The sequence below is a fragment of the Martes martes genome (genome assembly GCF_963455335.1).
Source record: "Martes martes genome assembly, chromosome: 5".
Classification (NCBI taxonomy): Eukaryota; Metazoa; Chordata; class Mammalia; order Carnivora; family Mustelidae; genus Martes; species Martes martes.
In genome coordinates, this window is record NC_137892.1 from 83,532,288 (window position 1) to 83,545,993 (window position 13,706).

Consider the following 13,706-nt stretch of genomic DNA (forward strand, 5'->3'; position numbering starts at 1 on the left):
CCCAGAAAAAGGAAGTCTTTATCATTGTGAAGGGAAAATTACATGAACTTAAAAATGATCCTGGTTTGAGACATCATTCCAGGAAAATACGTGGAAAAGAAAAGATAATCACAACGTGGGATTTAACTTCTTACAGCTAAGTAAATCTAGAGTCCTGATGGTTTTAGGTTTCTTAGCGAACAGTTTCTATTTTGAGAAACAGCCTTTACCTCAGGAAACAAAATCCTTAATATAGTAATCAATCACCAAGAACCTTCTGAAGCCAACAGGAAGTTTCAAATTTTCACACCACACATATATAAAAACATAGATGTGTATATCCTTGAAAAAGTGACATCCTATGTACATTAATTATTTTATTTTCCCAGGGGTCAATACAGTGTAGTGTTGCTCCTCTGCTTTTCCATCTAACATTCAGAACACAAGGACATAAATTTACATATATATTTTACTTAACAGATACTCTATACAGTGTACAGTAAAAATGCACACAGTGAAGGAAACTGTCTAATGAAGGATGCATATGTTCATGGATAGCAACAAGCTACAAAATTATGAAAATATAAAGTCATCTGATCAAAGTCAAGTTATGACTCCCATTTATTACTAGCATCCCCATCCCCCTATCCCACCCCACCCCCACCCTATCCCCAGTCACCTCATCATCATGGTTTAAATTTAGGTGAAGAATTTCAGACACTTTTTAACCCTTCTGTATAACTATTAACTAAACTGAAACTTCAAAAAATAAAAAGAAAAGCTGGTGACTCTCTTCCCCCCACCCCCGCAAACCTTCCATTATTCTCATCAAAACATCACTTATTTATCAAGGTGCTGGTTTAAACTTTTTATTGGGGACTGACTTTGGGTGGCCCAGAAGAATCACTTATCTCAATAGTGGGTAAGTCAGGGCTATTAATATAAAGGCAGGAGAAAGAAAATGGGGACAAGAAAGGGGCAAGAGGTGAAAGCCTTTTACATTCTGAGAGTATTTTTAAACAGGACCAACTGAACCAATATTCACTAATTTCAAAGCAAACTAAGGATCAGTAGCATAAATCCAGGACAGTTAATATGATGACAGAATGGAAATACCATGGAGCTAGCTACCACTGCCTTACAGCATTTAATACAGAGTCTGTTATGATTTACACTAAAATAGTACTTGTACTGCACATAAACACCCCCCCCTCGAAAATTTAGACTGAATACAAACTGGGCTCCTCCACAGTAAAAAAATTAAAATAAATTTACTTTTCTTCTTCCAAGACAACTCTTGAAAGCAAAAGGGTATTTTAATTACAAATATCTCCTGTCTGACGACCCATCCATAATAGCTGAGAGTTAAGAGATTCCAGGCGATTTTGACATTTAATGAAATTTTATCAGCAGATTATAATCCAAAATAAAATTTCTGAACACCCTGTCATTTACATCATAATCCAACACCAATAGCAACAAAACAGGTGGTGTGGAAAATAAGGCTCTAGAGATTATCCATATCATTCCTGTGGATCTTCACAACTGTGTAAAAGTCACTAGGCCTTTGGTGCTTTAATATCATGAACAGTTATGAGATGTGTTTAAATAGCAAACTTGCTGTCCTTAAACCTACTGTGTGGAAAAGAAAAATAAAAAAAATTTTTGGCTCATTGACTTCTTTAAATAATTTTAAAAAGTTGTTCTTCTAAACAATATTTCTAAAAATTATACAGCTCGCATCAGATTTCATCTTCGCCATGAACGAGACTCATATTCATCTTCATCTTCATCATCATCATCATGCAAAAACAAATCTGAGGTCTCTGTTTCCTGAAGAAAGAGAGGGTAAAATCTGCTTAGTAGTACAAGCAAGTTAAGTTATTAGGCCAAAGGACAAAAAGACTAGTATACAAAACCCAGGCTGGAGAGTATCCTTCAGGGCAAAGACACCCCAAACAGTTTTTTAACATATACATATTCTCTCCCTTGTTAATTTTGCTAGTTTTAAGAGATCTCCATTCTAATATCATAAGGAAAATAATACATGAATGTTTAGTAGGAAAAATAAAAGAAAAATATCTATGAAATGGTTTTAGTAAAATTAATTTAATGAAATTAAATAAATTTAAATTAATTTTATTCCATTAACTTAAAAAAAGAAGGAAAATAAATGACCAAGCTCCTAAACCTTTCCTTTAATATCCAGTTATCTGTGATGGAGAACATACTAACTTCCCCATGACACCAACATTCTCAACCTTACATAAAAATCTGGAATCTTACATGTGGTAGAAATATCTACAAACATTCCCAAAACCAAGATTTTTCTTTCCTTTTCTTTTTATTAAACATGGGAAATGTTTCTGCTTTTGTTTTTTAAAATTACCCAGTCAGAGGACTCTTGATCAATCATGAATGCTAATATCTTCTAAAACCAAAATTACAACAAATCAAATAACTTGAAACGTTGGCTAAGTGTCCATTTTAACAAAGAAATTAGAAACAGGGAGTAAAAAAGCAAAATTATTTTTCATGTATTTTAAGAGTTTCATTATATTTAACAGTTCTACTATGTTAAGTCCTTGTTTTTTTTATTTCTTCCCTTTTATTCCCACTTCCTTACTCTCATTTTAATCAACTGCACATAGAAGGAAAATAAGAAATTCAAATCTATTACTTATGGAACATGAATAAGCAAAAAGCTAAAACAACCAGCTAAAATTAAATTTGTTCATGTAATCCATGTCCTCACTTAACAGAATAAAAATTCCTAGAGCACAAAGCACAAAGCACAAAGAAAAAAGGGGAAAAAAAAAACCACCAGTCTTCCTATGCCAGAAAATATACCCCCACAAAGAACTTTTTATGTCTGTAACTGTTCTGGTTCTTTAGTAAACTTGTAGACTAGCCTTAAGTTACAGTGTGCAAAAAAGAACAATATTTATTTTAAGATTTATTTTATTTACTTTAATGTCAAGAAAAATGCTAATTGAGAAACAATCTAATTGAATGTTTATTTTCAATTGTTAAATTTACCTCCTCCTTGACTTCTTCTTCCTCGGTCTCAGTGGATACAGAAGGCACCTTGGCCTTGTGCCATGATATTTGTAGCCGACGGTCTTTGAATTTTGACCCTTGGTTTGCAGGCTAAAATAGATTTTAGAAAAACACGTAAGTTTGTATTCAAATTGTATGCTATTTAAAAAGTGTAATGATTGGGGAGGAAAATTAAAGTGGATCTATACAATATCTAGTAAGAGCTAGAAAAAGTAAAATCCCTTCTCCTCTTTCTAAACTTATTTTATTTAAATTCAATTAGTGAACATATAGTCTATCATTAGTTTCAGAGGCAGAGTTCAGTTATTCATCTGTTGCATGTAATACCCAGTGTTCATTACATCACGTGCCCTCCATAATGCCCAATATCTAGTTACTCAATTCCTCCACCCACCTCCCCTCCAGTAGCCCTGAAGTCCCTTTTAATTAAAGAACCACATGTACTATTTTGCCCAGATAGTCTATGACTTGTATTTATGTCATGTTAACTTTAGAATTTGTCTTGGTTTAGATGATACTGTCACTCCACTTACAAAAGTCATGATGAAAACAACAAATACTTTTTTTCTTCTGCTCATGATTTTACTGACATCAGTATTGAACAAGGGCACCTGGGTGACTCAGTCGGTTCAGTGTCTGCCTTCAGCTTAGGTCATGTTCCCAGGGTTCTCAGATCGAGTCCTGCACTGGGCTCCCTGCTCAGCAGGGAGTCTGCTTCTCCCTCTGTCCCTCTCCCCTACTCTCCCCTCTCCCTGCTCTCTCTCTCTCACTCTCTCTCTCAAAAATAAATAAATAAAATCTTTTTTTAAAAAAGATTTAAAAGGGGTGCCTGGGTGGCTCAGTGGGTTAGGCCTCTGCCTTCAGCTCGGGTCATGATCTCAGGGTCCTAGAATCAAGCCCCGCATCGGGCTCTCTGCTCAGCAGGGAGCCTGCTTTGCTCCCCCTCTCTCTGCCTGCTTCTCTGCCTACTTGTGATCTCTGTCTGTCAAATAAATAAATAAAATCTTAAAAAAAAAAAAGATTTAAACAAAGATGATTGAGCAAGATGCTAGGATTAAAGTCTCGATCCACCTCTACCATTAATTGGCAAGTAACTGAACATAAATGAGCCTCCGTAAGTTGCTTAATATCAAATATCAAATATTAATATCAAATATCTCAGCTTTTTTTTCTTTTTTTTCCTGTTTCAGGGTTGCTCTAAGGAGTCCATAAAAAAAATGTGAGTGTTCTATCCAAATGCACAAGAACCACTGTTAGCACAATTATAAATATTAAAAGGCATTAAACCAAAAAACAAATTAATATACACCCTAACATACAAATTATTAAAGTGTGTAGCAAAGTATACAGCTATGCAAATGACATCCTTGGTTAATCTCATGCTTTTTAAAATTTAAATTCAATTAATTAACATAATTTATTATTGGTTTCAGAGGCAGAGGTCAGTGATTCATCACTTACGTAATACCCAGTGTTCATTATACCACATACCCTCCTTAATGTCCATCACCCAGTTACCCCCACCTCTTTAGCCCTCCCCTCCAGCAACCCTGTTTGTTTCCTATGATCAAGAGTCTCCTATAGTTTGTCTCCCTCTCTGATTTTGTCTTGTTTTATTTTTCCCTTTCTTTCCCATGATTTTGTTTCAACAAATACTATCTTAAAACGACTGCTAGTCTTTAGCTTTGATAATCTACATAGTTAGACTGAAATCTTAAAAGTATAATTTTTTAGATGCCTACTGATGTCAACTACTCCACCTGTAGTTGATAAAGCAATTCCCACTTCCTCCTCTGAAATGCCATACAAAAACGGCAAGTACCAGCCATTCTATACATTTAACAAACGTTAATTAAACACCTAGTTTCCTAACTCAAGGTAAAATTGCTCAGTTTCAAATGTATTTCTTAGGACTACCACCCAAACAACAAGTTTCTTCCTCCTCAAGAAACTTCATAAAGAGAAAGCAAAAATTTTAAAGAAAAAGCAGCAGAGATAAAAAGAATAGGGACTCCAAGTATCATTAAAGTGAAAGCTCAGTCATTCCTACAGCTTTTCTATCACTGACGCCATGTTGCAGAATATCCCCAATTCTGGGTTTAATCCTGAAAAATGTAATAGAAATGGTTCTTTTAAAAATAGGGGTTCAGGGCGCCTGGGTGGCTCAGTGGGTTAAAGCCTCTGCCTTCAGCTCAGGTCATGATCCCAGGGTTCTGGGATCGAGCCCTGCATCAGGCTCTCTGCTCAGCAGGGAGCTTGCTTCCTCCTCTCTCTCTGCCTGCCTCTCTGCCTACTTGTGATCTCTGTCAAATAAATAAATAAAATCTTAAAAAAAAATTTAAAAAAAATTAAAAAAAATAAAAATAGGGGTTCACTCTAGTTTTTCCTAGAAAAAATGTTGATAAATGTCATTAACCATTTGCAAAATGTTTCCACAGAATACTCAAATCACTGCATGTTAGAAGTGTTATGTTCTCTCTCTAACTCTCTGTCAAATAAGTATATAAAATCTTAAAAAGGGAGGGCGGTGGTGAATGGGTGGCTAGGTCAGTTAAGCATCTGCCTTCAGCTCAGGTCATGACTCTGGGGTCCTGGGATCAAGCCCCATGGTGGACTCCCTGCTCAGCAGGGAGTCTGCTTCTCTCACTCCCTCTGCTGTTCCCCCTGCTTATGCTCATTCTGTCAAATAAAAAAATAAAATCTTAAAAAATTTTTAAAAACCCAGTTATATATTATATATATTAAGCCGGATCCATAACCCATTACTGTCTGCACAGAAATCAGCCTGTGATCTAAGAGAAAACTCTTATTCTCCCTGTAGGGGCTGCACATTTATAACCTGGTACCAAACATTTTAACTCATGGGACATACTAAAATGATATATTGAAATGGCCCCATCCAAATATACATTTGCATCTTCTAAAAAAAAAATCAGGTGGATGCTGAGAGATCTCATCACAAGGAATAAGAATTCTTACTATGTGAGGTGATGGATGTGAACTACACTTATTTTATAGTAATCATTTCACTATACGTACATATATAAAACCATTATGTTGTATATCTTAAACTAATACAGTGTTGTACGTCAATTGTATCTCAATAAACTTGGAGAAAAAAATCTGGTAATGCGTGTAATAGACATCTTTTGCCCTTATTCGTTTAACACACACAGCCCAATTAGGGACTTTTTCACTATTTTGTTCACTTCAGTATTATCTGAATTCTTTCCAGGATTACTGAGGTAAAACACAACCGAAGGATATTTGTAAGTGTAAAACACGATAATCTGATATACATATAAAGAGTGAAGTCTCCCTATGTAGTTCATTAACAACACATTTATCACCTCACATATTTACCTTTTTTCTGATGAGAATATTTAGGTTCTACACTCTTAGCAAATTTCAATTATACAATACAGTGTGATCAACCACAGTCACCATGTTATATAATAGATCCTTAGACTTTGTTATTTAAAAATTTTTAAAAAGATGTGTTACTTCTATAACCACAGAAAGTGAGAGAGACTTTTTTAACCTGTATTTACTGGGTTGCCCTCTAAAGAGGGTAGCAGTTCTGTCCTTCAAAAGGAATTTTAGGGCATTAAGTGTACTGCGTATAAACTACTGAAGGAAGAATTAGAAATTTAATTTGCAGGCAGTCAGTAATTAAGAATATATAACTCCCACAATCTAACTTACAACAATAAACAAGATTAGTGATTAGAATAAAGATGTATTTTAATAATACCAAGTCAAGAATTTTCACACACTACTGGCAGGGATCTACATAATGAAACTGATGTAGTTCATTCAACATTACCATGTATATCCAACATAAATTTGTACACATATACACCGAATGATCTAGAAGAATCCTATCAACAGTGTTCATAAAAATAAAGCGAAAATAACCCAAATACCTATCCACAGAACTGAAGAATAAACTACTTTATAGTAATACAACTGAAAATTATACAGCAATAAAAATGGAAACTATTGTTACATGTGACAACATTAATGAATCTTACAAACATAATGTTAAGGGAAAAGAGCAGACACGAAAGAATATAGACTGTGTGGTTCCATTCATACAAATTTAAAAACAGAATAATATTATAATCTTTAGGAACGCACATTTAGGTGATAAAACTACAACTGGTTCTCATTATTCACACTAAGTCATATGAAGTTCATTGCAAGCACAGAATTAGCAAATACTCAATCACTGCTCCTAGGGCCAAGAGAGGGTTAGGTTCCTATGAGCCTCTGGTCAAAACATTTTCTTCAACTAATCAATTGCTTTATATTTACAGACACCGTATTTAAAATATACTGTTGATTCACTGACACTGAACTCATGGCTAAAAGCACTCATGCCGGAACAAAGCTTACATAATACACGGGTCTTCACCATAATGCACACCACAGCCTTCTTGAACTTTCAACAAAGCACTTGAGAATGATATTTGGGAGTGGGGGGCATTTCAAGTAATGAAACTACCAGTGAAAAGCACAAAAATGAGGAAAATGTGGTACTAAAAAGACTGCAAAAAGAACAGCTGTTTATAGTATGAAAGCTGAAACAAGAAGGGCAGAGCATCACCTTAACTGACCTGAGCTGGGAACATGGGCACTGGGTAACTCAAATTTTTCACAGCTCCGTCAAAGTCTGAACTAACCACAAAAGCACCTTGAATATTGATTTTTGATCTCACAAATAATATTGCTAGGTAGGTTAATGTGCAAATACGAAATCCATGAATGAGGATCAACTGTGTAATAAAAGCAAGGAGGTGATTATCATAAAGTGAGGATAATGGTCACTTTACTGAGGAGGAGAGAAAACCATGACTGGAAGGGGGCTGGGAATATTCTTTTTCTTGACCTGAGGGGTAGGTATACACAAGTTTACCTTCTGATAAATCACTGAACTATATACATTTCTACTTGGTATAGTTTGTTTCAGTAAGTATTTTAAATTGAGTATTATCCTTATAATTTTAAGAAAACACCAAACAGCTAAGATATTTATGTTGAAAAAGCAAGGCCTGAAATGTAGCTCTATATTTATAATACAAGCCCACTCTGATAAAATTTTTTAAGTGAGAGACTTTGTGTATATATTCTTATATTAATAACGTTTTTCTATAAAGATGTCTAAGAGTACAGACTACCTTTTAAGAGTAGACAGAGATCAAGAAAAGAGGGGAGATTTTTACTTCTGATTAACCATATTTTTGACTATTTGCATGTACTCATTTTTTTGTTGAAAAGTACTTTAACAGCTTTAAAAACGGCCTCTAAAATGTCACATATCTATTAAAAATACATAATTTTTCTTTACCCACATATGTATTATCTCACACACATATTTGTAATATGGCTTGAAATAATGAAATAGGAGGCAAAAGTTAGCTGTCCATCACTATGGGACTGTTGAAATCCAGTGTGGTACATCGATGCAATTAAATACCAAGAAGCCACTAAAAAGAACAGAGCAACACCACGTGCACTAGTATAGCATCATCTCTATTAACAAGCTAATACATAACAAACGAGAAATGCACATGCAAGAGAGTACTGTGTAACATACCACCATTTGGGTTAAAGAGAGACAAAATAATACATATACACAGAAAGAATATTTTTGAGAAGATATGTAAGAAACAGAAAACAATAAATGCCTATGGGGAGTGAAACTGAATTGGTATAGAAGGAAACCTTATTTTTCACTGCATACATTTTTATTTCTTTTACACTTTGTACATGTGTGCTGCCCCTCAAAATATAATAAGGTAATTAAAAAATATATATATATATCAATATATACATGAACATGAGAAAATCAATTTTATGCCATCAATGAAAAGTTGTATGTGGTAACTCAGGGGTTCTTGGAACCTTAGAGGCAGAAGATACTCAGAGAGAAATTTATCTAGCCCCACCATTTTCCCAGATCAGAAACTGATGCCAGTTCTGTCAGTCATTATTCATTAATCTCCTGACTAGCAAATATGAAAACACAAAACTCAGGTGCTATTGAGGATATAAGCAAATAGGTACTCTCATCCAATGTCACCACAAGTATGAATTAGTACAGCATTCCTGCAGGGTTATTTGGCAAGCTGTCCCAAAATTTAAAATATGCATGCCTTTGATCTAGTCATCACTCCTACAAACTAATGTCAAAAAAGGGTTTTCACCTGAGACAGTAACATTACTGTGGGGGCATTCTGGGTGTCATACAGACTGAAGAGCACTTCCTGGCATTTAACAGCAGTGCTAAAGGTGTTGACATGTGTAGGACTGTCCTGCATAACAAATTATTCTACTCAAAATCACCAAATCCAGTAAGATGTATATTAACATCATTTGTAAAAGTGAAAAAAAACAGAAAACACATTAGCTATCAAATGGCAGTAAGTTATCAGTAGGTTCACAAAAGATCAAAATTACTAAAAGCTTTTTTACACGGTCTGAGGAAGGGCAATAACTGAAGTGCTATTTAGAAAAGTTTCTCTGAATGTTAAATGCAGAGAAAGGGTAACTTTTATTCTGGTAAACGCAAAAGCGTATTACTTGTCAAATGATAAGGTATCAGTTTCATATATAGTAACACTCTCAAATATTTCCTTCTTCTTGGAAGAAGGAAAGTAAAAACCCTATCTAAAGACGCTATAGGGAAAAGCTAACTGTATGTGAGAAGTCTACAGTAATTACAACAGAAGTATTCCATTGTCTTATATGAATTTCCAGGAATGAAGGAGCAGGCAAATTAGAAGTTCTTGCTAGTAAGAACACAAAAAATTCAATGAATTACATAAATATTTTGGGGGGTACAGAAACTCAGACTTCTAAACCTCTTACTTTCCTAAGACTCAAAATGCTCTCTGGCTACAAAATAGAAGACTGCGTTGCATCCATAGTATGCAATGATACTAAAGTGATTTTTTTTTAAAGGCATAAACCCCTAAGGAAAGAGAAAATAGGACAGAATACAACACAGCCAAAAAACTGGGGAGCTGAAAAGCAAAGGATTAAGGTCAATATATAATGCTTACAATTTAAAAATCAAGAAGTAACAGTAAAATCAATTATTTAAAAATGAAAAAATACCCAGAAAATCAGCTGAAAGATTTAAAAGTAGACATCCTTAAAGAACAGAAAACGAGAATACAATTGGAGAATGTTTAACAACTCTGTAGCTATTCATTTCACCTGACTCTTCAAATGATGTACACGTAACTTTTAAGAAAACTAAAACATTCCTATCAAAAGAATCTAAGGTACTTAGGTCTTCTTCTTTCTGTAACTGAATGGTTTCCAAGTCTTCTTCAATGAACATCACAGAAGACATTGTTTTAAGAATGAAACTCAACCATTCTCTTTCACCAAACATAAAAATAGAGTCAAGATGGATTAATAATCTAAATTTGAGACGTGAAACAATAAAAATCCTAGAAGAGAACCGAGGCAATAATTTCTCTGGTATCAGCTGTAGCAATGTTTTTCTAGATAGGTCTCTGGAGGGAAGGGAAATAATAGTAAAAAAAAAAAAAACCCCTATTGGAGCTACATCAAAATAAAAAGCCTCTGCACAATGACGGAAACAATAACAAAACTGAAAGGCAACCTATGAGAGAATGGGAGAAGATACTTGCAAATGACATATCTGATAAAGGATTAGTATCCAACATATATAAAGAACTTATAAAATTCAACACCTCCCAAAAACAAATAATCCAATTAAAAGATGGCCAAAAGACATAAACAGACATTTCTCCAAAGAAGATATCCAGATGGTCAACAGACACATAACGGTGCTCACCATCACTTATCATCAGGGAAATGCAAATCAAAATTATAGTGAGACACACCTGTCAGATTGGCTTAAATCAATAACACAAGAAACAACGGGTGTTGACAAAGATGGTAAAAGAGGAAGCTTCTTGCACTGCTGGTGAAAATGTGAACTAGGGACAGTCACTGTGGAAAAGAATATGGAGGTTCCTCACAAAGTTAAAAATATAACTATACTTCTGCACCCCAAAAATACAACTATCCTACAATCCAGCACCTGTAACTCTGGATACTTACCCAAAGAATACAAAGACACTAATTCAAAGGGATACATGTACTTTGACACAGCAGCATTATTTAATAACAGCCAAATTATAGAAATAGTCCAAGTGTCCACCAACCGACGAATGTATAAAGATGTGCTGTATATACACAAAGACACACAGACAATGGAGTATTACTCAGTTATAAAAAAGAATCAAATCCCTGGTAATTCACAGACCTGTAACCCTGGGGCTAATAATACATTATATGTTAATAGAATATAAATAAATAAAAAAATAAATTTAAAAAAATAAAAAAGAATGAAATCTTGCCATTTGCAGTGACATGGGTAGAACTAGAAAGTATTGTGCTGAGCAAAGTAAGTCAGATGAAGACAAACACCCAATGACTTCACTCATATGTGGAACTGAAGAAACAAATGAGCAAAGGAAAAAAAAAAAGAGAGAGAAAGAGGTAAACCAAGAGACAGACTCATAACTGTAGAGAACAAACTGATGGTTATCAGATGGGAGGTGGGTGGGTGGGTGGATGGGTGAAGTATGTGATTATGGGATTAAGGAGTGCACTTGTCTTTATGAGCACTGGGTAATGTATGGAAGTGCTGAATCACCATATTGTACACCAGAAACTAATATTATACTGTATGTTAATGAATCTAAATAAAACTGTAGGAAAAAAAAAAAAAGACATTGTCTTAGTTACCTAAACCAACTACCTAACCTCTTTCCATTCTAACGGATCCTGATTTTTATCACTGACCAACTGGCATATGCAACCATGACTGATTTAATTCAACCATGGTAATGGTTTCCTCAACAGGGATTAACTTACAAACGGGTAAGTGACAATTCCGGCTAAGACACATGAGGGCACAAGTGCTCAGAGAGAGTGGTGCATGTCAGGAGTCGGGTGGGCATGGAGGGTGAGGGTTGAGGCAGGGATATTTTTTTAGAAGGTTATCTCATGATTTTTAAGAATGTCATAAGAAAGGTACTATTGTTTTCTGCCTTTGGACATCCTTTTTAGAGGCCATGAAGTTTGTGGTTGCTGCAGACATCCTAGTGTCACACCATGAAGAAAAGGCCTAAGAAAAAAAGCCAACATACTAGGATACTAGAAGAGAAACATGAAAAGAAGTTGTGTGCCTGAGTTTCTGAATAAATTAAACCTAAAACCTCCATACTGCTAGATTTCTTGAAAAGAAAACATAAATGTTCATATTTCCTAAGTTATTCATGTTTTACTTGCAGCCAAACACAACCTGACATGCATGTATTACTTTCGTAATCAGAAAGAAAAAAAAATCAAGTTTCACCCTGTATCACTGAGTGACACAAGCTAAAACATACTACAGCAGTTCAAAAATCTTGTAACTAACTGACGTATACTACTTGAAAATGCCTAAGTGCAGTTCAAATATTCCAAACATTTAGTTTAAGTAACTCTTCTGTTGAAACTTGCCAAACTTCTCTTTAATCAGGGGCAAAGGAATGTACCTTAGCTCTTGTCCTGTCTGTGCCCTCAAGCAAGGCTCTATGATTTAAAATTTTCATCTTCTGACCTAAAGTTTAATATTAAAATACTTAGAGGGAATTCTTCATAAAGGTCTTTAATATTGTCAGATCTCTGTCAAATGAAAGATACATAAATAAGGACTCTTTTTTTAAAAGTTCTTTCCAGACTCCCTGATTTTACCTTAAAAATACATAAAATTCTCTTTATATGCTACATAATACTATTTTATATTTTTAAACTTAAATACTTAATATAAAAAGTAATATGGGGGTGCTTGGGTGGCTCAGTGGTTTAAGTCTCTGCCTTTGGCTCAAGTCATGATCTTGGGGTTCTGGGATCGAGCCCTGCATTGGGCTCTCTGCTCAGCGGGGAGCCTGCTTACCGCACTCTCTCTGCCTACTGCTCTGCCTACTTGTGATCTCTCTCTGTCTGTCAAATAAAAAAAATCTTAAAGTAAATAAATAAATAAATAAAAATATGATAACATGTACCATCTCTCCGTAAACTATAGTCATGAGGCCAAATGTGGTCCAGCAACTTATGTTTGATGGCCTGTGAGCTAAGAATGGTTTTTATGTTTTTAAAAGGGTATTAAGAGTGAAAAAGAAGAGAGGTTCCTGGGTGGCTCAGTGAGTTAAGTGTCTGCTTTCTGCTCAGGTCTTGATCTCATGGTCCTGGAATTGAGCCCAGCATCAGGCACCCTGCTCAGCGGGGAGTCTGCTTCTCCCTCTCCCTCGGCCCCTACCCTACGTGTGCTCTCTCAAATAAATAAATAAAAATTTTAAAACACAAAACAAAACAAAACAAAAAACTGGGGTGCCTGGGTGGCTCAGATGGTTAAGTGTCTGCCTTCAGCTCAGGTTGTGATCCCAGGGTCTTGGGATCAAGCTGTGCATTGGGCTCCCTGCTTGACAGGGAGCCTGCTTCTCCCTCTCCCTCTGCTGTTCCCCCTGCTTGTGCTCACTCACTCTCTCTGTCAAATAAATAAATGAAATCTCTCAAAAAAAAAAAAAAACTTAAAAAGAAAAGGAACACCACCTGGCTGGCTCAGGTGGAAGAGC

At 35.2% G+C, this 13,706-nt stretch overlaps 1 protein-coding gene across 6 annotated transcripts in view; it reads right to left on the reverse strand.

The window, feature by feature from the left end:
* Positions 1-431: 431 nt before the first annotated feature.
* Positions 432-13,706, reverse strand: part of LOC308343625 (RNA-binding protein 27) — a 77,448-nt gene continuing 64,173 nt past the window's right edge. For all 6 annotated transcript variants that reach the window (XM_080804761.1, XM_080804759.1, XM_080804757.1 and 3 more), the window contains 2 exons: positions 3,019-3,129; positions 432-1,812 (listed from right to left, as the gene is read on the reverse strand). In XM_080804761.1, coding sequence (XP_080660887.1) covers positions 1,729-1,812; positions 3,019-3,129 — 195 coding nt within the window. In that variant the 3' untranslated portion in view covers positions 432-1,728. The remainder of the gene's footprint in view (positions 1,813-3,018; positions 3,130-13,706) is intronic.